The sequence below is a fragment of the Gymnodraco acuticeps genome, unplaced genomic scaffold (assembly GCF_902827175.1).
Source record: "Gymnodraco acuticeps unplaced genomic scaffold, fGymAcu1.1, whole genome shotgun sequence".
NCBI lineage: Eukaryota > Metazoa > Chordata > Actinopteri > Perciformes > Bathydraconidae > Gymnodraco > Gymnodraco acuticeps.
Window position 1 is genome coordinate 7,751 of NW_022991484.1, and position 25,750 is coordinate 33,500.

Below are 25,750 nucleotides of genomic sequence, written 5' to 3' on the forward strand. Positions count from 1 at the left end.
ATTCTCTCTCACACACAACCTGCCACTAACGTTAAACCCCTTTACTATTCAATTAAACACATTCAATGTTTATTTATTGTAAAAGCAATTGGGCTATTTGAATCACACTCTCTCTCTATCACACACACACACACACACACACACACACACACACACACACACACACACACACACACACACACACACACACACACACACACACACACACACACACACACACACACACACACACACACACACACACACACACACACACACACACACACACACACACACACACACACACCATGTATACATCACTTCAGGGGACATTACATTGACTTACATGCATTTCCTGGAGACTTATCCTAACCTTAACCATAACCAACACATGCCTAACCCTTAACCTTACCCTTAACCTTAACCTTAACCTTAACCTTACCCTAATCCTAAACCTAACCAAGTCTTCACCCTAAAATTAATGATCCCCCTCATGGGGACCTCCATTTTGTCCCCATAAGGGAGGCAAGTCCCCACACGTGACTATGTAAACAGATTTAGGTCCCCACAAGTATAGTAATGCTAGACCACACACACACACACACACACACACACACACACACACACACACACACACACACACACACACACACACACACACACACACACACACACACACACCAGCTGGAATACCCATGTTCACGCTGATCATCACTTCAATTTTCTCTTCGAACGCGACGTTTTGATCAAACCACAGGCTGGTGTGATGTGACGGAGGTGAAGAGGAGGAAGAGGAGGAGGAAGAGAGGTGGTAAACATTAGGGTTGCTATGTAGTGTAAGAGCAAGTGTGTGTGTTTGCCTGCAGACTTTGAGTGACCCTCTCACCACAGAGGATGTGGGAGAGAGACAGTTCTCAGAAGCAGCCTCTCCATCAGATAAAAGAGCAACAATAAGCAGTGGAAAGATCCGGGTGTGTTATGTTATACTTTAGATGTCCTCCATGGCATGAGGAATCTGGAGAATTAGTGATTCACTTCATCAGATTCTACAGGAGCACGACTTTGTGCCAGGCAGCAACCATTTCCTCATATTTGGCACATTTATCCATCTCTGCCATTCTGGTTTCCAAACAGGCTGAATCCAGTGGAATCCTGGCTTGGTTTCTTTGAAGCTGAAATAGCAACGGGCAGAACCAAACTGACCGTGACTCGTCTGTCTGTCTGTCTGATCCTCCACCTTTGACCCGACCGACCGATACCTCCGACTAAACTGCTGACGTCAGAGTTTATGTGAGTTCAGCGTCGGGGCGAGTGGTCCGGAATGCTCTTAAAAACCAGAGAGAATCGAATGGTTTTAACGATGCAAGAGCTGCTCACTTGCAAAAGGTAAACACACTGGCTCAAGTTGGATCTTTGCATGCAGTTAAAGAGACACTTTTGCATGTCTCTTTTTACTTTTCTTAGCTTTACTCGTTCTCTCCTGCTTCGCCTCCTTTCTTCCTCTCTCTGCAGCTTCAGGGCTTTTGGCAGTGTGTCATCTTCCGACACAGCATCAGGTTCCACTCCCTGGCGGCACAGAGCAAAACACGAGGGCATGGAGACCGTCTAAAGTTCAGACGGTCTCCACACACGTTTAGACTCTAAACACTCTCTCACTCTCTAATATCTCTGCACCTACATGCACGGTTGAGAGAGGAGTGTGATACATCCTGAACAATCACGTGTTCATCTGAAATATCACCCAAAAACCTGGCCTTCACTCTCTTTCCTGCTGCAGCCGCTGACTCCTTGAGGAAATTGCTGAGGGCACAGGAAACCCACAGCCAAACACAGTTTTCTCATGGTGTATTAGCAACCTTTGAGCACTTCTTCGAACCACATCAAGAGCCGAGGCCAAGACCGCGACACGGCCAGCCAAGTGCACGAGTTCAGAAGGTCACCTGGGGAAGAAACGCTCCAAAACATGGACAGCACAAACTCCTGGCTAAGCATTAACTCTGGTTATAAATCAGAATAATACACCAACAGAGGCAGTTCTATACAAGCGTGGTAAAAACAAGAGTAATAGTAAGGAGGGGAATGTGGTCGTACTACAACATAACCGAAATCATGTGTGTGGCTTTATGAATGCCCATAATGACGGAGTATTAAATGATTGTAGCGCCATGAGGTTTGATGGTTTAAAGGGGGGAGAGGGTACAAATAAAAAGCCAGCTTTCTCCCATGAACTCCTCTGGCAACCAGAAATGTTTTGCTCGGATTTCGCAAAATCACTGACCTACTACAGCCGCCCCCTCCTCTCCATTGTCACTGCTGCTGCCTGAAATATCTGGTGAAGTATGGGCTTTATTTCTGCTAGCAGAGAGGGAAAATGAGAGGTGAGGGGGGTCACTCTGCCATGTTTAGATGCAACAGCCACGATGTGTGACCACTGCACGTCTGTGGGCACTTACTGTAAACCTTGCAATGCACGTTATTTTGTAGGCAAAATATAGATGCGAAGGAATTAATAGCATCATGTTGTGTTGGTTTATTTTAGGGACTTAGCTGAAGCATACAAACACAGAGTTATTTAAAGCTGCATTTAGACATTGTATTCAAAGTTGGATACAATTGTTGTGAAAGGTGAAACTCGATGAGAAGGATCTTCCCATTAAAGGGGCCCTACTCTGCTGATGTTCAGGTGTATCAGTATGTAGTGTCTCTACTTTAAAGAGTCCTCTCCTGCTGATGTTCAGGTGTATATCAGTATGTAGTGTCTCTACTTTAAAGAGTCCTCTCCTGCTGATGTTCAGGTGTATCAGTATGTAGTGTCTCTACTTTAAAGAGTCCTCTCCTGCTGATGTTCAGGTGTATATCAGTATGTAGTGTCTCTACTTTAAAGAGTCCTCTCCTGCTGATGTTCAGGTGTATATCAGTATGCAGTGTCTCTACTTTAAAGAGTCCTCTCCTGCTGATGTTTAGGTGTATATCAGTATGTAGTGTCTCTACTTTAAAGAGTCCTCTCCTGCTGATGTTCAGGTGTATATCAGTATGCAGTGTCTCTACTTTAAAGAGTCCTCTCCTGCTGATGTTCAGGTGTATATCAGTATGCAGTGTCTCTACTTTAAAGAGTCCTCTCCTGCTGATGTTTAGGTGTATATCAGTATGTAGTGTCTCTACTTTAAAGAGTCCTCTCCTGCTGATGTTCAGGTGTATATCAGTATGTAGTGTCTCTACTTTAAAGAGTCCTCTCCTGCTGATGTTCAGGTGTATATCAGTATGTAGTGTCTCTACTTTAAAGAGTCCTCTCCTGCTGATGTTCAGGTGTATATCAGTATGTAGTGTCTCTACTTTAAAGAGTCCTCTCCTGCTGATGTTCAGGTGTATATCAGTATGTAGTGTCTCTACTTTAAAGAGTCCTCTCCTGCTGATGTTCAGGTGTATATCAGTATGTAGTGTCTCTACTTTAAAGAGTCCTCTCCTGCTGATGTTCAGGTGTATATCAGTATTTAGTGTCTCTACTTTAAAGAGTCCTCTCCTGCTGATGTTCAGGTGTATATCAGTATGTAGTGTCTCTACTTTAAAGAGTCCTCTCCTGCTGATGTTCAGGTGTATATCAGTATGTAGTGTCTCTACTTTAAAGAGTCCTCTCCTGCTGATGTTCAGGTGTATATCAGTGTGTAGTGTCTCTACTTTAAAGAGTCCTCTCCTGCTGATGTTCAGGTGTATATCAGTATGTAGTGTCTCTACTTTAAAGAGTCCTCTCCTGCTGATGTTCAGGTGTATATCAGTATGTAGTGTCTCTACTTTAAAGAGTCCTCTCCTGCTGATGTTCAGGTGTATATCAGTGTGTAGTGTCTCTACTTTAAAGAGTCCTCTCCTGCTGATGTTCAGGTGTATATCAGTATTTAGTGTCTCTACTTTAAAGAGTCCTCTCCTGCTGATGTTCAGGTGTATATCAGTATGTAGTGTCTCTACTTTAAAGAGTCCTCTGCTGCTGATGTTCAGGTGTATATCAGTATGTAGTGTCTCTACTTTAAAGAGTCCTCTCCTGCCGATGTTCAGGTGTATATCAGTATGTAGTGTCTCTACTTTAAAGAGTCCTCTCCTGCTGATGTTCAGGTGTATATCAGTATGTAGTGTCTCTACTTTAAAGAGTCCTCTCCTGCTGATGTTCAGGTGTTTATCAGTATGTAGTGTCTCTACTTTAAAGAGTCCTCTCCTGCTGATGTTCAGGTGTATATCAGTATGTAGTGTCTCTACTTTAAAGAGTCCTCTCCTGCTGATGTTCAGGTGTATATCAGTATGTAGTGTCTCTACTTTAAAGAGTCCTCCTGCTGATGTTCAGGTGTATATCAGTATGTAGTGTCTCTACTTTAAAGAGTCCTTTCCTGCTGATGTTCAGGTGTATATCAGTATGTAGTGTCTCTACTTTAAAGAGTCCTCTCCTGCTGATGTTCAGGTGTATATCAGTATGTAGTGTCTCTACTTTAAAGAGTCCTCTCCTGCTGATGTTCAGGTGTATATCAGTATGTAGTGTCTCTACTTTAAAGAGTCCTCTCCTGCTGATGTTCAGGTGTATATCAGTATGTAGTGTCTCTACTTTAAAGAGTCCTCCTGCTGATGTTCAGGTGTATATCAGTATGTAGTGTCTCTACTTTAAAGAGTCCTTTCCTGCTGATGTTCAGGTGTATATCAGTATGTAGTGTCTCTACTTTAAAGAGTCCTCTCCTGCTGATGTTCAGGTGTATATCAGTATGTAGTGTCTCTACTTTAAAGAGTCCTCTCCTGCTGATGTTCAGGTGTATATCAGTATGTAGTGTCTCTACTTTAAAGAGTCCTCTCCTGCTGATGTTCAGGTGTATATCAGTATGTAGTGTCTCTACTTTAAAGAGTCCTCTCCTGCTGATGTTCAGGTGTATATCAGTATTTAGTGTCTCTACTTTAAAGAGTCCTCTCCTGCTGATGTTCAGGTGTATATCAGTATGTAGTGTCTCTACTTTAAAGAGTCCTCTCCTGCTGATGTTCAGGTGTATATCAGTATGTAGTGTCTCTACTTTAAAGAGTCCTCTCCTGCTGATGTTCAGGTGTATATCAGCATGTAGTGTCTCTACTTTAAAGAGTCCTCTCCTGCTGATGTTCAGGTGTATATCAGTATGTAGTGTCTCTACTTTAAAGAGTCCTCTCCTGCTGATGTTCAGGTGTATATCAGTATGTAGTGTCTCTACTTTAAAGAGTCCTCTCCTGCTGATGTTCAGGTGTATATCAGTATGTAGTGTCTCTACTTTAAAGAGTCCTCTCCTGCCGATGTTCAGGTGTATATCAGTATGTAGTGTCTCTACTTTAAAGAGTCCTCTCCTGCTGATGTTCAGGTGTATATCAGTATGTAGTGTTTCTACTTTAAAGAGTCCTCTCCTGCTGATGTTCAGGTGTATATCAGTATGTAGTGTCTCTACTTTAAAGAGTCCTCTCCTGCTGATGTTCAGGTGTATATCAGTATGTAGTGTCTCTACTGTGACATGTCTCCATGCTTTAATGTTCAAAAAGCTCTTTATTTTCCAGTCCGCGCTGATTGGTCAACCGCTTAGAGATGTCCCGCCCCTTAACCTATCACGTACAATGTGTTGGAGCGCTAGCCAATAGAAGCGTGAATGTTAAAACCTTTGAAACACACAGGAATTCTTACTTGTATGTAAAAGCGCTTTGATGGGTCGTATTGACAGGAAAAGAGTTGTAAAAATGTTGGTCAATCTACCATTTACTGAACTGGGTTTTCGATCCCTCTCACACAGATATGTTGACGATGGGAGGATTTTCAGAAGGATTTAGGAATAGTTGAAGTAACAGCTATCTGTAGTAATAAAACTAAATTAAAAAAGGAACCTGGTACCAGAATTAAGTCGAGTTGAGTCTAGTTGAGTTAAACCGAACCAGGCAGGTGAACTGAGGCGTTAGAGTCAGACATTAGTGAGGTAACTGTCTTTTCATTTAACTCCTGGCAAGAAAAGGGTATTTTCTAAAGTGTTGAAGGGTTGCCTTAAAGCAAGAAAAGACTTGTGGCTGCAAACAAGTAAAGATAATTATTCAAGGAGGAAGAAAAAACGATTATTTCCAGATGAACAGATGAGACATAACGACTGATTAATTCATCAAACAAATATGCATCAGGATCATCGTTACAGCTCAGACTGCCATCGTGACAGAAGAAAGTCTCTGTTCATTGTTCACACTGCGGGTAATCTCCGTTGATACTGAATAACGCAATTTAAAGGTGTAACCTCATGAAAACAATGCTCTCATTTGAACTAATGCCATCCTAACACTGTGGTAACACGCAGTTTCAACGCAGGAGAGGATAACTCAAGGTGAGAGGAAGTGACATCATTGTGTTCACGTAGGAAGGCCTGTTTGGTGGTCAGACACACACACACACACACACACACACACACACACACACACACACACACACACACACACACACACACACACACACACACACACACAGAATTGACTCACAATGACGGTCGTGTTTTAAGGCTTTGCGTTAGTTTCTGAGATTGCTGTAATAGTGGAAATCCAGGTTTGTTGTCAGCTGTGTTCAGTGTCTCATACACAACAAGACAACCACAAATTAAGTTATAGCATCTGTTGTTTTGGAATAAAACCAAAGCTATTTCTTGGAGTTTTAGGAAGTTTATGCAAGAGAACAAGTTCAATGTGTCCAATGTGTGTCAGAATCCTTTAGATTGGCTTAAATCTTGTAAAAGGTGATTTCCGCTTTTTAGAGCATCACTGATGTGCAAAGACTGTCGAATAGGACGGTTTCATATTGTCCAAATCCCATCATGTAGATACGTATATCACATTTTTGTTCAGACTTCTTTGGTTTTCCCAATGACTTTTTTTACGTTTCTAAAAACAGTACAAAGACAATTTTATGACATGCCACCAAATCAGTGATCAGACGTTTTGAAGCAGACAATTATCTCTTTGTAGTGCAGACTACTGAAGCCATATTTTAACTTAGGTCAAGTTTTGAATAGATTTTTTGACACTTTGAACGTTGTCCTCCATTCCTTACATTGGAAGATATCAGGAAGGGATAATTCATGGTAAGCATGAACATGAATAGTGATCACAGAAAGCACAAGTTGTATAAATGTTTTATTTATTATTTGTTTGAAGGTCCTTCTCGAGGAGACTGCAGCTCGCTCTACTTCTGCATTTCATTTCTTGTGGAGAAAATGTAAAGTTATGTACGGGTTGTTTTCTCTTTCCTGCCACATTAGATTAAGTAAACACACTGAGGGTCAACTTAAAGGGGACCTATCATGCAAAATGCACTTTTTGATGTATTTTCTACATCAATGTGTCCCCGGTGCGTCGGGGAACTCACGCAGCGTCAGAAAATAAAACCCTATTTTCCTCCGTACCCAAATCTTTTAAAAACAGAGGAACAACGAGCGGATACAGATTTGCTGCCGAAATGACGTCAAATCGGCAGCGGACCCACAGAGAGTTGCTATCAGAAACAATGCCTGACGTGTTTTGGAGCTACTCTCGTCTTTGTTTACATTAGCCTCGCTAACACTCAGAGCTAACCTGTACTGGAGAGCACGTGTTTAAAAAGCAGGAAATAAAGAAAGGAACTCACCTTGTGATAAACCTGCAAGAGAAAAAGCATTTGAGCTCCATACTGTTCCAGAGATAATCCTTGATGTGGTTTAGAACAGGATGGCGTTTTATCACAGCAGAATTTAACTTTCTCTCCGGTAGAATTCTGATCAGGCATTAGCTCCGCCTCCTTTTTTCTCTTTTTTTTTAAGCTAAGGACCCAAAATCCGCGTTTCTCTAACAGGGCTGGAATAGAGGGGTTTGAGCAGAATGAGGCACGGCTACAACGGGGGATCTGTTTGGTATTTTAAGCAAAAAACCTCACAGACATGTTTTGTAGGTATGGCCCTACAATATATGTTTCCAATATAGCATGATAGGTCCACTTTAAATGTCCATTAGACGCAAGAAGGGAAGATTATAAGGTAGCTTTCTTATCGACTGTCAGACTATCCAAGTTTCAGGAGTTTGCTCTACTTTTGCGTATTCTTGCTCTGCTGTTAGTTAGTAGTTGGCTGCTTTTAAAAAACGGTATGAACCCAGTAGTAGAGATGAAATGCTGCCCCCTATTTCCATGGTGCCTTACACATTACTCCTTTAAAGGATGTGGGAGATATTGAAGGATTACTTCAACATTTTTGGGAAACAGGCTTACTGTCTATCTTGTGAAGAGTTAGATGATAAGATTGAGTGGCACACATTTAACTTAAAACTACCTAAATTCGGCGTGGAGTAAAGACCGCACTATATTTAAGGTCAGCACAGCGTATTGAGTCATGAAAAGGGCTGATAAATGTTCAAATGCGTGACTTAAAATGACTTTCATCATAGCAGCTACTAGCAGTGTGAGGTATTAGATGATCTTCCAGGAGTCTTAAAACCAACAAATAAGTTTAAAGATGTAATCTATCTCCAAAGGAATGAGGGAAGGAGTTCAAAGCTGAACGCCTGCCAGGGACTTTTAAGCAAGTTCCAGTTTAGAAAACATTTTGATAGGATGTTGACATCATGCATGGATAACTCTTTACAAACAGCCGAGAGGAATGTGTTTAATCTGAGGCTGCTGTCAAACAACATATTTTGGCATCACATCAATAAAGATTGGTGAATTATTTGATTGAATTGATGCCCCTGTTCTCAAGCTTCCTATATTTTATTGGGGTGTCCTATTCCATATGTCTCCACCACGTCTCATGATTGTATCTGTATTTTCATTTAACTTGTGAATAAATGAAATGAAACGAAAGTTAATTTTTGCATCATTGAAAAAGTTGTTTTTCAACAGTTGAGTAACTTCTTGCATTTAAATTTAAATGCAGTTCTAAATTGGTTTGAATCCTACTTAAAGGACAGAAACACTTTGTTTCTATAGGTAAATACACATCTGAGTTGACAAATATGACATGTGGGGTACCTCAAGGCTCCATCTTGGGGCCTCTTCTCTTTAACGTCTACATGCTACCACTGGCTCAGATAATGAAGAACAACAAAATAAGTTACCATAGCTATGCAGATGACACACACATTTACATAACCATTTCACCAGGAGACTATGCTCCAGTTAAAACACTGAGTAAGTGCATTGAACAAATCAATGACTGGATGTGTCAGAACTTTCTCCAATTAAACAAAGACAAAACTGAGGTAATGGTTTTTGGAGCCAAGTCAGAACGTATAAAAGTTAGCGCTGAGCTTCAGCCTGCAATGTTCAAAACAACAGATAAAGCCAGAAATCTAGGTGTAGTCATGGACTCTGACCTGAGTTTCAACAGTCACATTAAAACAGTTACTAAATCAGCCTACTATCACCTAAAGAATATATCTAGGATTAAAAGACTAATGTCACAGCAGGATTTGGAAAAACGTGTCCATGCCTTTATCTTCAGTAGACTGGACTACTGTAATGGTGTCTTCACAGGTCTCACTAAAAAATCTATTAGGAAGCTGCAGCTGATTCAGAACGCCGCTGCTCGAGTCCTCACTGACACTAAGAAAGTGGATCACATCACTCCTGTTCTGAAGTCTTTACACTGGCTCCCTGTGTGTCAAAGAATATATTTCAAAAATACTGCTGCTGGTTTATAAAGCTTTGAATGGTTTAGGTCCAAAATACATTTCTGACCTCCTGCTAAATGATGAACCATCCAGGTCTCTCAGGTCTTCAGGGACTGGTCAGCTTTCTGTCCCCAGAGTCAGAACTAAACATGGAGAAGCAGCGTTCAGTTATTATGCTCCAAATATCTGGAACAAACTCCCAGAAACCTGCAGGTCCGCTGCAACTCTGACTACTTTTAAATCCAGGCTGAAGACTTTTCTTTTTGTCGCTGCTTTTAATTGAACAATTATTATCTTAGACTGCACTGTAACTTTTATCCATGTATTTTTTCTTTTAATGTTTATTTTATTAACTTTTCTTTTTAATGACTGATTTTAAATAACATTTTCTTAATGTCTTTCATTTTTTGTAAAGCACTTTGAATTGCCTTGTGTTGAAAAGTGCTATATAAATAAACTTGCCTTGCCTTGCACATCAGTTATTTTGCATTCCAGTGTGTGAAGCAGTGTGTCTGCGGGGGTGTGTACGGGCAGAAGAGGTGGGTCTGAGTTTTGTCATTAAACCAACATTAACACGAGTTAATTAGAGTTAGAGTGTAATTCTAATATATGATCATTTGGACTTCAATCCCATTATTTGTTCTCTCTACAGTCTGTAAACTGATGACTGATTGGTATTAATTAAGACACTAGATATATACTATAACATGATAATTTGGACTTTACAGGCTGTAAAATGGTGACCGATTGGTAAGTACATTTTTGGCTCATCAGTTATGTTGCATTCCAATCTGTGCAGAAGTGTGTCACCGGGGGTGTGTGGACGCGCACGGGGGGTGTGTTCGCGCACAAAGGGGTGGATCACGTGTCAGTGAGTTTCTGTTCTGTTCTGCCCGTTCTGCCCCGCTTGGAGCCATAAAGGTTCTCTCCACCTGTGCATGCGCTCATCCGAAACCGGTCCAGTCTGACCAACGAGCCTGCCTCTGATTGGCTGCAGAGAAACGCGCTCTCAGCCCACCCACCGCTCGTTATACTCCCTGCTCTCTCTCTCTTTTCCTCGCATTGAGTCTGGGATCATGGCAGCTACGCACAGCGAGTACCGAGGAGGCTACCTGCGGAGCGACATGGAGGCCGGGCAGCACCGCTTCCACCCGGGATCCGAGCCCACTTACCGGCCGCTGCTCTTCGGGACCCTCGCTGTTATGGGATTGCTTCAAGTGGCCTCCAGCGTGGCGATCCTATTACACCTGACGGGATATCTGCAGGAGGTAGGCTCAACATGACTCGTGTGCTCGGGAGGTTCATTTCCACAACACTTTCAACTCACACACACTTTGGTTTGACGCGTAAATATTTATCTGCACACACTGTCAACACTTCTCTGTCCGAGACACTTTTGCGCAACTTTATAACGCCATAAAGTGCCAGATAAGTTTTCCTGCTCTGTGTAAAGTAGGCGGTGTGAGCTCTTAGAAGTATGCAGAGGTGAAGTACTTACTTGGGTAAAAGTAGAAGTACTCAGATCTTGTACTTTAGTAAAAGTAGAAGTACTCAGATCTTGTACTTGAGTAAAAGTAGAAGTACCAGAGTGTAGGAATACTCTGTTACAGTAAAAGTCCTGCATTCAAAAATGTTCCTCAAGTGAAAGTAGAAAAGTATTCTCATCAAAATATAGTGAAAATAGCGACAGTGAAAGTAGTCGTTGTGCAGATTGGTCCATTTCAGAATAATATGATATGTTTTATAATGATTGATCATGAAAGTGTTCTCAAAGCTGGTAAAGGAGCAGCTAGTTTGAATGACTTTGTATACTGCAGGGTAGCTGGTGGATTTACTCCAGGTGGAACTAAAGTCTGATTCAACACTTGATTACATTTCACATCCTTCATCCACATCTGAGAAGTAACTAAAGGTATTAAATACATGTAGTGGAGGAAAAGTCCAAAGTAGCATAAAATGGAAATACTCAAGTAAAGTTCAAGTCTCTCAAATTGTCCTTAAGTACAGTACTTGAGTACTTAGTTACTTCCCTCCCCTGGAAGTATGTGTAATCTAGACAAGTGGAGAAAAAAATCGAGCCCGTTCTGCAGTTTTGTGCGCCAAGATTTCCTGCACTCTTGGTGTCTCTTTGAAGGCAGCAGGCAGTTAAACTCTGCTGTAAAACACCCAGACTTCCAGATAACATCTCTAAAAGACACTCTTTACATTTCCCACGCATTAGTTATTTCACAGAGATATTTCCTAGCTGCAGCGTGGTGATAGCATCTCCGTCTGCTGCGCAAAGATGCCTTACCAAATACAGATCACTTGAGGGCTGCCGTTTCTCTTGTGCATGTTTACATGGCTTATATCTGTAATTTATATGTGTCGTACATTGTAAACCTCTGAGCGTAAGCAAAGCTATTCTGGAGGAGTCTGGGTTTCATCAAGCAGTGAGAGATACTGTCGGAAAACGTCTTGCTTTGTGTCATGCCTCTTGCAGGGCTGCGTGTCTGAGATGTTGTAAAATAACATTTAGGTTCAGCGGTGATTGTTTTTTTTAACTTTTTGGCGGTTTTGGAGTTGAATAATTGTCGTGTTTCAACAAGCCAGGAGGGCAGACCATCTCCGCTCTGTCAGGATGCAGAGTTCACCTGGGGAGCGTCTCTCTATCTGTGTTTGTGTTTTACATTTCTTTGGCATAAACACATCGGAGTTTGTAAGCCAGAGGGAAATCAAATTTAAAAGAGGACGAGAGAAAAACACGTTGTTTAATTCTACGGCTGTAATTGTATTTGTGTTGCATGGATTTATCTGGTTATGTTATTGAAAGGCTTTCGTGTCATATGCACAGTAGCTACAGTGTAGTAATAACAGTGGCGAACCGTGTCTATCACAACTGGACAGTAGACACACACACCCCCGCCACAATGCAACATAAATATATTTAAGAACTAAAACACATTTTAAAAAACAATAAGATTAGTGCAAGAGGAGATGAGTGGGGTCCGTCTTTATGGTCAGAGTAAGAACGGACTCTTGGATAATTAACCACGCAGATTTTTTGTACTGAAATCAAAGTCATATGGTAGCACTTTTAGCATGAGTCAGTGTGTGTGTGTGTGTGTGTGTGTGTGTGTGTGTGTGTGTGTGTGTGTGTGTGTGTGTGTTTACTGGAGTTTGGCACTGTACTACTTCATCCCTCAACACCTGTACGACTTCCTGGAGATGCTCATCAGCGCGGTGTCCGCATAGGAATGTGCTGACGGGAGCTTTTTTTTTGTAATCATCCATCACTGACTCTGACACGACAGCCCTGGAAATAAGAACCAAATGCCCCAAATCGCTTTGAGTTTCTCGTGCTGCGGCGCATCGCAGAGTGACATGTGGAGAATAACTTCACATCGCACTCCCACAACTTGTCTTCCTGTAAGGTTTACAGAAATATTCCTCCCGCCCACACCTGTCAGCGAAACATCCTCATGACAAATTGAGCTTGTTAGGAATTGCATAAGTTTGCATTTCTGTGTACACTGACCCTCTAACCTGTGTTTCTGTCTGCAGGTAGATCTGTCCACGGCTCCTCACCGACCCATACAGGTGAGTTTGACCCCTGGTTAACCCCACACACACACACACACACACACACACACACACACACACACACACACACACACACACACACACACACACACACACACACACACACACACACACACACACACACACACACACACACACACACACACACACACACACTCCTCTCACACACAGATTGCATTTCAACAGGTTTTATTCCTGCCTGATAAACCCTGAAGCTGAATTTGCACATCAACACTTCTTGAAACTATCCATCAATTATCGACACTCAGATCTCACTGAAAACAGACTTTCATTGATGGGCTGATTGTGTTTGGCTCGTGACCAAAAGGAAGCTGTGGTGTAACAGAGCTGCCAAAAATAATATCTCCGAGGGCCAACAGTTGCGAGATTTAAGACTCTTTTGAAGCACAGCAGGTATTTCCTGCTGTCGAGGAGGAAGTACAGTGTGTGCAAAAAGAGTTATGTTTAAAAAGAAAAAGACACCCCAGGTGAACGTGATGCAATATGCAACCATTATATACACATTCCCTTGTTGATCACTCACATTGATACGGTTACTTTTTGTTCTTCTTATTTGTTTGTCTGAATATGCAGATAAGGAACTATCTTATTAAATATGTGCAAGTTTGCAGACATATTAGAGTCAACGTTTGTAAGGTTTGAGATATCTGTTGTTCTTACTGGGGAGAGTACTGTCAACAGCCATTCAAAAAAAAAAAAAAATTGATTTGACATGCTTTAGGCAATGAATGATGTATGAATTATCCCCTCTGTATAAACCTTTAGAAAGTAGATATTAAGATAAGTTTTAATGATGAAATATGCGACTGAGGCGTTATCTAAAGCTAACTTCTGATGGATTTATGACACGCCTGCAGACCCAGGTAGACAACATTAGAAACAAAAACACCCTTATGTGTGTTTTGCATGATTTATCTCCACTTTCCTGTAAGAAGACATGTTAAGGACCTGAATAACTCCAACATGTACCGTTGAATCAAACAATATTTACCCGGTTCCTCGCCTTAAAGTAGCAAAACCAAACCGACTATCATCTGCAACATTGCTCTGACAGAAATCCAGATTTTCCCATGGCTGTGTTTTCCTTCCACACCACAGCTCCTGCAGAGCACCAACCCACAGCTGGTCACAAAGGCCGCAGCAGCAAAAACACCTTTGATATTTTGATATGGGGTCAAGAAGCTTTTTCCTAAAGGAGCTGCTCTCTTCCTGTCACTGAGCGCAGAGTAGTTTACAGCATCAACTATTAATGAGTCGCTCTCTGGCGTCGGTGGTCGCAGAGAACTCCTCCAAAAGATCGCAGTAGCACGAGGGAGTTATAAAATATAAATTCTTAATTGTTGAAGTCATGTATTTTCTTTCTTATCCCTTTTTTGGAAGTCCCCACCAAGTCTTTCTTTGGCAAAGTTCTTGGCAACACCGTAGGAACCAGGAAGTAAAACAACACGGAATAAAAGGACTGCTTTGCTTCACTAGTGTTTGGTTTCCCATAACGCTTCAATTCCCTTTGAAATGATGTGTTTGTGTTTGCCTGGTGGGCTTCTTGCACAAACCACCCAGCCCGCGTTGGACTGAGGCTCTCATTGTGTCTCATTGTGTCTTCAGCCCCTCGGCCTTGGCTTTATGAGGTGTCAGGGTGACATGTCTCTCCTCCGCTCACAGGTCAGGGGATTTGTGAGCGAGCCGTCCTCCGTGGACGGCTGTCAGCGCTTTGATATGAGACAGGACCTGATCTGTGGTCAGTGTGAGAACATCATGAGTCACACACTCGGATCTGTATCACAAGAAGGTCTGAACACAGATCTGCTCCGGTGGCCTGAGCGTTGTGTGAGAGGAGCGCTCCTCAGCACAATGGGAATGTTGACTGATCTGAGTGCAGATCGCAGGCCTGCACGCACTGTGGTCTTCCAGCATGGGGAACCAGAGAGGGCAAATCCTGGAGTGAATGCTGTACGCTGAAAAACTGCAATTTGTGTGGCTGTGTCGAGGTGGGATTGAACCGAGACTTCTCGAGTGAAGTCTTTACGATTCACTGGAATTATGAAAGTAGTAATAATAATAATAATAATACACTTTTTGTTGTTGCTTTCACATACTAACCCTAACCCACAGAGAGCAAGCGAATGAAATGGCGTCTAAACATAAGAACATTAGTAACACATAGAACATAGAACATATAAATACATAGAATAAGACGCATAAAAGCAATTCTAAAAAAGTGAGTTTTTAAAAGATCTGACAGCCCTGATATCCTCAGGTAGGTCGCTCCAAAGGAGTAATGGAGGAGTAATAGCCATTGATTCCTAATTGAGCAAAACGCTTTGACGTTTGAACAAAATGTCTGCGTTGAGGAAGGAGCGGATCAAACTTCTTCAGTAGAACAACACCCTGTCTGCTTCTCATCTTCTCTGCCGCTTCTTCACGGCAGTCATTTCTAAATAATCTCTTCTCGCTGGTGAAAGAGGTCTCGCCACAAATCAAGATAGATCCCACAATGTCGGGTCCTTCTCAATCGCTGTGTTGGCAGAGCCGTGTTTACTCTCGCCTCGTTCCTATACACATGTTGTGGAAAGAAAGGAGAGTGCTAATCTTAGTCCGAGACGTGCAAATGTGTCTGGATTCTTTTGAGGTGTGTGTATAAATACTTCACGGTAATATTAGCACAGCGCAGGTGCACTATTGCAAAACCGTGCTAATTCAGAAGTGTTTGTGCTCCGAGGCGCTGTGTGGTGTGTCTCCATCATAATCAACACTTTCAGTTTCCCTGTCTGTGTGTTGTTGTAAGAGTTGGCTCAGAGTTAGGGTGCCATGACAGTGCAAGGAGATCATGGTTAATTACAGAGAGACCATAAAACAAGTTAAAACACCTTCGGGATATGATAAGAGCTTCATCAGTGGGGTGTACGTAATGATTTCCCTTCACTGCAATGAACCACATGCGTTTGTATATGTTGCAGAAACATGCACACTTGAAAGAAGATGTACTAATCTCTTCATTGTTGTGTGAAAGCCAAACTTAGATGTGTTGTGTGAGGGTTCGATGGTAGATGGAGGCGGCTGGTATTTTAATCTCTTGGGGCAGGAACTGTTTACGTGCTTGGAAACCATGTTTTCCCCGAGTGTATGTGCTCCGTCTTGCCTGAGGATGACAGCCCGGCTCAGACACTGCGTGGGGGCTGAACGCAATCCAGAGACTGCTTTTTGTGCCAAATTCGTGAGAAGTGTAATCTGTCTGAAAGGTCACACTCACCAGGAGGCCGAGAACAACCACAGCTGAAATAAGAAGAGAGCAGAGAGCCAAAGAGGACGAATACAAATCTGACCTGCTTTAAAGGTCCTTGGTTGCTGATTGGCTAATGGTTACACAAGCCAAAACATCGTTATGACATCATAAAGTGGCCAAAATCTGATCAGCTCATTTTCAGACAGGTTTTTATAGAAATGGATCAAAAAGAGAGAGAATCTTTGTTCCTGAAACTTTCAGAGTCTCTTTCCACAGAGGGGACACATGTTGATGTAGAAGAGACATGAAGAAGAGGGGACACATGTTGATGAAGAAGAGACATGAAGAAGAGGGGACACATGTTGATGTAGAAGAGACATGAAGAAGAGGGGACACATGTTGATGTAGAAGAGACATGGAGAAGAGGGGACACATGTTGATGTAGAAGAGACATGAAGAAGAGGGGACACATGTTGATGAAGAAGAGACATGAAGAAGAGGGGACACATGTTGATGTAGAAGAGACATGAAGAAGAGGGGACACATGTTGATGAAGAAGAGACATGAAGAAGAGGGGACACATGTTGATGGAGAAGAGACATGAAGAAGAGGGGACACATGTTGATGTAGAAGAGACATGAAGAAGAGGGGACACATGTTGATGTAGAAGAGACATGAAGAAGAGGGGACACATGTTGATGTAGAAGAGACATGAAGAAGAGGGGACACATGTTGATGTAGAAGAGACATGGAGAAGAGGGGACACATGTTGATGTAGAAGAGACATGGAGAAGAGGGGACACATGTTGATGTAGAAGAGACATGAAGAAGAGGGGACACATGTTGATGTAGAAGAGACATGAAGAAGAGGGGACACATGTTGATGTAGAAGAGACATGAAGAAGAGGGGACACATGTTGATGTAGAAGAGACATGGAGAAGAGGGGACACATGTTGATGTAGAAGAGACATGGAGAAGAGGGGACACATGTTGATGTAGAAGAGACATGAAGAAGAGGGGACACATGTTGATGAAGAAGAGGGGACACATGTTGATGAAGAAGAGACATGAAGAAGAGGATTTTGCATAATAGGTGACCTTTAAAAGAGACAACCGAACAGAGCTGTGGTGAAAAATATCACAAACCATATCGTTGCTCTGAGAAAAAATCTGTTGAGGGATAATCACTGATGTCTCTTTAGCCGTGTGTGTGTGTGTGTGTGTGTGTGTGTGTGTGTGTGTGTGTGTGTGTGTGTGTGTGTGTGTGTGTGTGTGTGTGTGTGTGTGTGTGTGTGTGTGTGTGTGTGTGTGTGTGTGTGTGTGTGTGTGTGTGTGGTGGTGTGTGTGTGGTGTGTGTGTGTGTGTGTGTGTGTGTGTGTGTGTGTGTGTGTGTGTGTGTGTGTGTGTGGTGTGTGTGTGTGTGTGTGTGTGTGTGTGTGTGGTGGTGTGTGTGTGTGTGTGTGTGTGTGTGTGTGTGTGTGTGTGTGTGTGTGTGTGTGTGTGTGTGTGTGTGTGTGTGTGTGTGTGTGTGTGTGTGTGTGTGTGTGTGTGTGTGTTGTGTGTCTCAAATTGTGCGACTCCTCACACACACAGTAAAGACACTAGTGATGTTTTTTGGCCTCCATGTGTCGATCAGTGTTTGTTAAATTAGGTTGTTTTCTTTCTATGTTTTCTGCAGGAAGTGCAGACGGAGCCGGTGCTGGACGCTCTGAGAGACACGAGGAAAAAAGGACGCTGCAAAAATCCAAAAGAGAGTCTGCCATCAGCGCATCTACCAATCAAAGCACACCAGGAGTTCTCCAAGAGTGAGTCTAATTAACATCCTGTAATTAATGCACGAGAAACACTTACCTGTCCATCACAATTAGCCATTTCTGTTTGGGGTTAGCTTTGTTAAAACAGAAGTGTTCTCTAAATGAAAACGATTTAATCACACACACTAGTTTTGCAGAGTTATTTCTAAATGTTTACAACTATTAACGGCCAGTTGAAGCTTCTATCTATATTTTGCTGACCAGAATTCCCGTTAGCCAGTAATTACTGGACTATGACCGGTAAAATATGCTGAAGACCGGCAAATCTAAATGTCTCCGGTCAAAATGTCCGGTCAAAATAATTTCCCCTTAGCGCAATAACACATCAGTTGCGCCATTTATGTGACAGACAAAAGAGTCCATTCTAATGTCTACTTAATGTGGAGAAAGAGATGTCCTGGATGGGTTGATTGTGCGTTGATCTGTTGGTAATGCCTCGGGGTTCCGGTGGGCATGTAAACAAATGCATAATGCTGCGCTATACTTTGTGGCCTCACCCAGTTGCATAGCGACGCTTATTGTTTAGGTGTCTTTTAATAAGCAGGTAGTCATATCATTAGCTAGAACTAGCTGGATCTGATCGATATGGACATAAACACGAGTAAAGTCTAATCTGATGGGAGAGAGAGATCAGCTGCTGCTGACGAGTCGACACGCAGCTCTGCATGATCACAGAACAAAACACACACCAGGTTAGAATATCACACGTAGCTATTTTAATGACCTCTCACTACCTAAACTAGTTATAGATAGGTTTAGTTTTACTGTCGGGTCACTCTGGATCCGCGAGCTGCATGAGACGGATACTGACGGGCTGTCAGGAGAGGGAGCTCCGTTTATTATTCCCGTGTTATTGTAAATTACTGAACACTTTTGAATAATGTAGTTAATCTACTATAATTAGTTTGTTTAATATCGAATCATATCGATTTGTTTTAAAGCTCAATAAATAACAAAGAAGACCTTTGACCGGCACTTTTCTCATTTTGTCCGGAAGATTTCAACTTTAACGGACATGTTGACCGGCGAAAAACTATTTTAACGGGAACTCTGATTTTGCTGACATATTACTTGTTTAAAAGTAGATTTTAAAGTAATAATATGGTATAAAGTCAAAATATCTAACTTAACAATGACAAAAAAGTTCAACTAAAGGACCATATAATGTCCGCTAGTTAGAATATGTGATACTTCCTCTAAACTGCATTATTACAACACATTTTTCCATGTATGCACTTTATTGTATTACTTATAGTAACAGTTTAATAGACCATTAACCCCTTCAAACTTTATATTTAGGAAGCTTGTGATGTAGAGCTGGGTTTCATTTGAAAAATGACTAAACTAGTGCCAATATTAGTGTACTAAAAGGTTATACAGATACCAATAGAGTTTTTCATCAGTTGTGTAAAATGCCAACTCCATCCACATTACTTTTACATGTAAACATGATGTTCAAAAGGGTCAAATATATATTAAATAACTGTACAAAAGTGATTAATATAGTAATATTTAGGCTGTGGAAATTAAAATATCTAAGTTAATATCTTAATCCAGTTTGTTTGTTCTGCATTGCTGCTAAAGTAGTGGATTAATCACATGGTGCATTAAAGAAAAGAACCCTTATTGTAAATGGCTGCAAAAAGGGGGTATACAAAGGACTGAATGCAGATATAATTTGACTGGAGAAGTTAACAAAGACACTAGAGATATGGAAACAACACCAGTTCAACCAGGAGAGACGGTTTTGATAAGAATACATATTTATTGCCAGGAATACACAAATGAATGTAATGGAGTTTTGGCGATTAGGCCCCGTTGTGCAGGAGTATCATTCGGGAGGGGAGAACCGATCCGATGAAACCCCCCGGGGTCTAGACCCTGGTGGTGGTGAATGGATGGTTGGGTTCGGTCTGAAGGGGAGGGGCTTAGCTTGACCCTGGTGGTGGTGAATGGATGGTTGGGTTCGGTCTGAAGGGGAGTGGCTTAGCTTGACCCTGGTGATGGTGAATGGATAGTTGGGTTTGGTCTGAAGGGGAGGGTCTTAGCTTGACCCTGGTGGTGGTGAATGGATAGTTGGGTTCGGTCTGAAGGGGAGGGGCTTAGCTTGACCCTGGTGGTGGTGAATGGATAGTTGGGATCGGTCTGAAGGGGAGGGTCTTAGCTTGACCCTGGTGGTGGTGAATGGATAGTTGGGTTTGGTCTGAAGGGGAGGGTCTTAGCTTGACCCTGGTGGTGGTGAATGGATAGTTGGGTTCGGTCTGAAGGGGAGGGGCTTAGCTTGACCCTGGTGGTGGTGAATGGATAGTTGGGATCGGTCTGAAGGGGAGGGTCTTAGCTTGACCCTGGTGGTGGTGAATGGATGGTTGGGGTCGGTCTGAAGGGGAGGGGCTTAGCTTGACCCTGGTGGTGGTGAATGGATAGTTGGGATCGGTCTGAAGGGGAGGGTCTTAGCTTGACCCTGGTGGTGGTGAATGGATGGTTGGGGTCGGTCTGAAGGGGAGGGGCTTAGCTTGACCCTGGTGGTGGTGAATGGATAGTTGGGATCAGTCTGAAGGGAAGGGGCTTAGCTTGACCCTGGTGGTGGTGAATGGATAGTTGGGATCGGTCTGAAGGGGAGGGTCTTAGCTTGACCCTGGTGGTGGTGAATGGATGGTTGGGGTCGGTCTGAAGGGGAGGGGCTTAGCTTGACCCTGGTGGTGGTGAATGGATAGTTGGGATCAGTCTGAAGGGGAGGGGCTTAGCTTGACCCTAGTGGTGGTGAATGGATAGTTGGGGTCGGTCTGAAGGGGAGGGGCTTAGCTTGACCCTGGTGGTGGTGAATGGATAGTTGGGATCGGTCTGAAGGGGAGGGTCTTAGCTTGACCCTGGTGGTGGTGAATGGATAGTTGGTGTCGGTCTGAAGGGGAGGGTCTTAGCTTGACCCTGGTGGTGGTGAATGGATAGTTGGTGTCGGTCTGAAGGGGAGGGGCTTAGCTTGACCCTGGTGGTGGTGAATGGATAGTTGGTGTCGGTCTGAAGGGGAGTGGCTTAGCTTGACCCTGGTGGTGGTGAATGGATGGTTGGGGTCGGTCTGAAGGGGAGGGGCTTAGCTTGACCCTGGTGGTGGTGAATGGATAGTTGGGATCAGTCTGAAGGGGAGGGGCTTAGCTTGACCCTGGTGGTGGTGAATGGATAGTTGGGATCAGTCTGAAGGGGAGGGGCTTAGCTTGACCCTGGTGGTGGTGAATGGATAGTTGGTGTCGGTCTGAAGGGGAGGGGCTTAGCTTGACCCTGGATTCAGAGGGACAGGAGGTGAAAGTGGGGGGAGGAGGGTTGCGTCGAGTCACCTGAAATGATAGCTGTCAGAGGGGAGAGCAGATTTAAAAAGGGTTAGCGGAGCGCTATGATAGGCTTGTGAGAATAGAGCGAAGTGATTGGTTAAGCTGGGGAATGATCACTTATTGAGAGGAGAGAGAGTAGTAACATGGACATAGTAAATGAATGAGTAAAGACGGTCTTCCTGGTTGAAGTTGCGCTGAGCTTCATTAGGGCTGCACAGTTAATTAAAAATGTTATCGAAATTGTAACATGAATGCAATATCCAAATTGCAGTAAGCTCAATATTTAGTAAAGTTAGTGTATATAAATATCTGAATTGAATTGAATTGTGGAGCTGCAGAGAAGTCCCGGCCTACAAAACGTATTCTACAGACTTAATAAAAACGTATTGTTGGGAACAGATCCTCTTAAATAATTACACCACAATTATAATGATCATTCCCTTTAATCACACTGTATCATCAATTGCAACATCACATCATTTGTATTAGTTATTTTACCTTAGTAACACAGCCCTTTATTGTATTATTAATAATACATCTTCATTTGTTTAGCAATTTTCATGTAAAAAAACAAACATTAAAAGACTGTTTAAAGGGGGGATGTCGCTTATTAAAGGGGACCTATCATGCAAAATGCACTGTTTGATGTCTTTCCTACATCAACATGTGTCCCCGGTGTCAGGAGCCTCACGCAGCGTCAGGAAATAAAACCCTCTCTCTTTTCCTCCGTACCCACATCTCTAAAAACGGGGGAACAACGGAGCTGATCCACATTTGAGTCCGATATAGACATGTTTTTTTATATTTTTTTATATATCTGAGACCCATAATATATGCCTAAAAATAGCATGATAGGAAACCTTTAAAAGCTTGTCCATTAAAATGTCCCCTTAGTTAGCCTCACTAATATGTAAGTGATAGACCAACACCTGAAAAACATGAAAAGATTAACCCTCTGAGACCCACATAGGACATTTCTGTTTTTGTATATTTTTGTGTTTTGCCTAATAAATTGTCATTTATTGCCGTAAAATCAAGTTTTACACATCCCAGAAATCAGCACAACCTCAGCTAATGATATGTGTCACTCATTAGAGACTTATATACACTATAATAGGGGATATATGCCCATAAATAAAAAATAATGTGTTTATTGCCGTTTCTGTAGTTTAAGAGGAATAACACGGCATGTCTCTCTGGCTGAAAGAGCTGAGAAGTTATGACGCTTTGAACACAACGTGATCTTTGGGATCGTATACGGCCCCGTGGGTCTCAGAGGGTTAACTAAAGTTTGCTCTTCTCTCCGTCTAGAAGGCGAGCCCAAAGCCGTCACCATCGACTGGGACGAGCTGCACGGATACCGCAACAAGATGGGCTACCAGAAGGGCAAGCTGCTGGTGGAGGAGGCGGGTTTCTACTACATCTACGCCAAAACCTGCTTCCGCTACTACAACCTTGAGCTGGAGGACGGCAGCCAGGTGGACGTCAGCAACCGGCAGCTCATCCAGTACGTGTACCACGAGAAGATCAAACAGAACAGCAAGTCAGCGCTTCTGATGAAGACGGGCAGCACCATGCGCTGGAACATCACCAGCTATAACATGTACTGCGCCCAGCAAGGAAGAGGGGTTCGTCTGGAGGAGGGGGACGCTTTGTACGTGACCGTGTCCAACGCCTGGGTGCTGGACCCCGAGGGAGAAGGGACGTATTTCGGGGCGATAAAGTTAGGTAATTGAGAGTTAAGTTACGAGAGGAGCGGACTTGCTACTGAACATTTGCCAAAGAACCACTGTTAGTGATTTATAAGTGTTGATAAAAAGTGTCTTGTTGTTTTTGTACTTCACCAAATAGCCTTGGAGCACTCGATGAGAGAAGACATGGTTCAGTCCCCGACACACAGCTCTTAAATTCATCTAAAATAGCACTGGACTCTTTTTTTAAAATTAAGTATTGTGACATTTCAATACATTTCAGCTCAGATTACGACTTAAGCACCGATGTGTTTATGGACCAACTAAACAAACCACAAGGGAGAAACTTGGGAAGTCGGTTTGCTGGCGAGACGCAAAGTGAGGAAGGATTTATCAATGTTGGAGAAAATGTCCGGTAGAAACACGGAGCATCTGCTTGTACTTAGCGGATTAGAACAGAATAAAAACAACAGGTTTGCACACGGCACTGATCACAAACGTCTTCCTGAAGAGTTCTGTACGTGTGAACGAGGAAGTAGTTAGTCTCTGATCGGAGTAACTATCACAACAGGGGATATATCCAGAGGTGGAAAAAGTATTCAGAGTCTTTACTGGGGTACTAACTCCAAAAGTACTACATCGACAATGGTACTTAAGCAAAAGTATTTAATACTACTCTGAAAATACTCAATTTGAGGCAAAAGTACTGCATCGACAATGGCACTTAAGCAAAAGTATTTAATACTACTCTAAAAATACTCAATTTGAAGTAAAAGTACTGCATCAACAATGGTACTCAAGCAGAAGTATTTGATACCACTCTAAAAATACTCAATTTGAGGCAAAAGTACTGCAGTGATGGTACTTAAGCAGAAGTATTTAATACTACTCTAAAAATACTCAATTTGAGGCAAAAGTACTGCATCGACAATGGTACTAAAGCAAAAGTATTTAATACTACTCTAAAAATACTCAATTTGAATTAAAGTACTGCATCGACAATGGTACTTAAGCAGAAGTATTTGATACCACTCTAAAAATACTCAATTTGAGGCAAAAGTACTGCAGTGATGGTACTTAAGCAGAAGTATTTAATACTACTCTAAAAATACTCAATTTGAATTAAAGTACTGCATTGACAATGGTACTTAAGCAGAAGTATTTGATACCACTCTAAAAATACTCAATTTGAGGCAAAAGTACTGCATCGACAATGGCACTTAAGCAAAAGTATTTAATACTACTCTAAAAATACTCAATTTGAGGCAAAAGTACTGCAGTGATGGTACTTAAGCAGAAGTATTTAATACTACTCTAAAAATACTCAATTTGAGGCAAAAGTACTGCATCGACAATGGCACTTAAGCAAAAGTATTTAATACTACTCTAAAAATACTCAATTTGAGGCAAAAGTACTGCAGTGATGGTACTTAAGCAGAAGTATTTAAGTATGATAAGGATGATGTGCTTAAAGTTTTAGAAGAAAAGTACTTGTTGCAGAAAAAACTCATTAAATATTTACAAACTCTAAAGCAGAAGCAGTAAATCTTCACAGTTAAGAAGCTGCCGATTCATTTTGTGTTAACCCACTCGTGCCAGTTTCCTAAATGTAATGTTGGATGGTTTAATCTTTACCAAAACATCATAAGAGTTTTTCCTAATTATTGTGTGTCAAAATCTACAAGTAAAAAGTACAATATTGGCTTCCAAAATGTAGTATATTAGAAGAATAGGTAAAGTACAAGTACCTCAAACGTGTACTTGAGTGAAAGTACTTTCCACCACTGGTTATATCACTCTGAGATTCACTGTTTTTTAGCAACAGATCAGATTTGTTTTGCTCCAAAAGCTCATTTTCTCTCCACGTCTCAGTCTAAAGAGCGGCCTGCTTGATTGAAGGCAATTACACGACAATGTCATTTTGAACTAAGGAGGAAACGACATGTGTTTGTGATGTTTATGACGATTGAAAAAAGAAAAAGGGATGCAGATAGCTGGCCTGTCTGACCATCAATGACATGAATAGACTGTTGTCTTCTTAAACTAGAGGAGCCAAATTGACTTTGGTTCATCTTTTAACTTAAATTTTGTTTTTCATTTGGCTCTTCACCGAGGCAAATGGGAATATGCACTAAATATTTATTTATTAGCTATAGAAGTACAGAGACGGGTCATTGTTAAAATGACCTCTCGTCTGTGTGACATCCATTATGCAGCACTTAGAGGAAATAGTAGACACGCTTTTTGTTATTAAAACACAGGGGCTTCATTTTAAATTCCATATTTATGTATCTTGATTTTTTTTTGACAATTCTGTGTGCACTTGCCTAGCCAAAAGTAATATGGACATCATGTTTCTTCTACAAGATTGTAGCATACCTGTCAAATCTTCATCTGATTTCCATTCAATGTTTTTTTTTATTTATGTAATGTATGTTTTAATAAAAAAAAGTACTTTTGTAACA

At 42.0% G+C, this 25,750-nt stretch overlaps 1 protein-coding gene across 2 annotated transcripts; it reads left to right on the forward strand.

Annotated features, from left to right (window-relative positions):
• Positions 1-1,273: 1,273 nt before the first annotated feature.
• On the forward strand, positions 1,274-25,750 carry tnfsf11 (TNF superfamily member 11). Of its 2 annotated transcripts, none has more exons than XM_034196719.1 (5): positions 1,274-1,365; positions 10,698-10,898; positions 13,174-13,209; positions 18,136-18,262; positions 22,906-25,750. In XM_034196719.1, the coding sequence occupies exons 2-5, from the start codon at positions 10,707-10,709 to the stop codon at positions 23,328-23,330; spliced, it is 780 nt and encodes a 259-aa protein (XP_034052610.1). In that variant the 5' UTR covers positions 1,274-1,365; positions 10,698-10,706; the 3' UTR covers positions 23,331-25,750. The 2 variants fall into 2 exon arrangements, with proteins under 2 accessions (XP_034052610.1, XP_034052611.1); XM_034196720.1 differs by having other exon boundaries at positions 1,324-1,365; positions 10,714-10,898.

What these genes read in the sequence shown, in the direction of transcription:
- tnfsf11 (XM_034196719.1), top strand. Translation starts at nt 10,707, where the DNA reads ATGGCAGCTACGCACAGCGAGTACCGAGGAGGCTACCTGCGGAGCGAC. An exon ending in CTCCTCACCGACCCATACAG is followed by an intron (nt 13,210 to 18,135) that starts GTGAGTTTGACC and finishes TGTTTTCTGCAG; the next exon opens with GAAGTGCAGACGGAGCCGGT. An exon ending in ACACCAGGAGTTCTCCAAGA is followed by an intron (nt 18,263 to 22,905) that starts GTGAGTCTAATT and finishes CTCTCCGTCTAG; the next exon opens with AAGGCGAGCCCAAAGCCGTC.